The 1,087-nt window shown below is 47.4% G+C and overlaps 1 protein-coding gene across 1 annotated transcript; it reads right to left on the bottom strand.

The window, feature by feature from the left end:
* Nucleotides 1–249: 249 nt before the first annotated feature.
* On the bottom strand, nt 250–446 carry SARC_16949 (hypothetical protein; the record flags this gene model as incomplete). Its single annotated transcript, XM_014288948.1, has 1 exon — nt 250–446. A coding segment is annotated over one exon (197 nt), but the record flags the coding sequence as incomplete, so codon positions are not given.
* Between the last annotated feature and the right edge of the window lie 641 nt (nt 447–1,087).

Below are 1,087 nucleotides of genomic sequence, written 5' to 3'. Positions count from 1 at the left end.
TGATGTCCACATACCCATAAATGAATAACAATACAATGCGCAGATTGAGAAATCTAGATTTTTGAATGTTCATGCATACATACTCTTGTACAGTACTACACCTACACACACACACACACACACACACACACACACGAAATTGCGCAACATCTAGGTCACACCGTACGCTTGTGCATGCAGGATTCTGGGTTTTAGAGTTTAGGGTTCAGGGTATAGGGTTCAGGGTTTAGGATTTGTCCGCACACGTACCATCCTCTCCTGTATGTCCTGTTGGATCTGTTCCATGACCGTGACAAAGGAGATGAGTTTAGTGTAGTCCGTATTCGACCACAGATCGGCTAGCACCTCAGTGGATACCACATCACACAGCTCCGCGAGTGCGTTGAGGTCGGTGATCCGGATCAGATGCGGTCGGATTTCGTCGTAGATGATATCCGTTAGACTCTCTGTACGACAAGTGCAACGAGATTGTACGTTATAGCGTTCGAGAATATCAAAGCTTTACACGTTTTCACTCAACGTATACGCTGCGGTTCAGATGCGGTCGGATTTCGTCGTAGATGATATCCGTTAGACTCTCTGTACGACAAGTGTAACGAGATGCAGATCAGATGCATCTCATGTACAGACCTCTTGCACACCCACACTACACAACCTTATCCTCACATGTGAGTGGTAGACAACAGTCGTACGCCCACACCCGGTGCATCAGTACACAAGTAACCACTCAGCACAAACACACCCACCCCCTTAATCAAGTAACCACTTTCAGCACAAACACACCCACCCCCCTATCAAGTAACCACTCAGCACAAACACACACACACCCCTTAATCAAGTAATCACTCAGCACAAACACACCCACCACCCCCTAATCAAATAACCACTCACCACAAACACACCCACTCCCCTATCAAGTAACCACTCACCACAAACACACCCACCCCCTTAATCAAGCAACCATTCAGCATAGACACACCCACCCACCTAATCAAATAGCCACTCACCACAAACACACCCACACCCCTAATCAGGTAACCACTCACCACAAAAATACCCACCCCCCTAACTCAGGTAACCACTCACC

The sequence above is a fragment of the Sphaeroforma arctica genome, assembly GCF_001186125.1.
Source record: "Sphaeroforma arctica JP610 unplaced genomic scaffold supercont1.9347, whole genome shotgun sequence".
Taxonomy (NCBI): Eukaryota; class Ichthyosporea; order Ichthyophonida; genus Sphaeroforma; species Sphaeroforma arctica.
The sequence above is the reverse complement of the archived record's forward strand: the minus strand, read 5'-3'. Positions and strand labels throughout refer to the sequence as shown.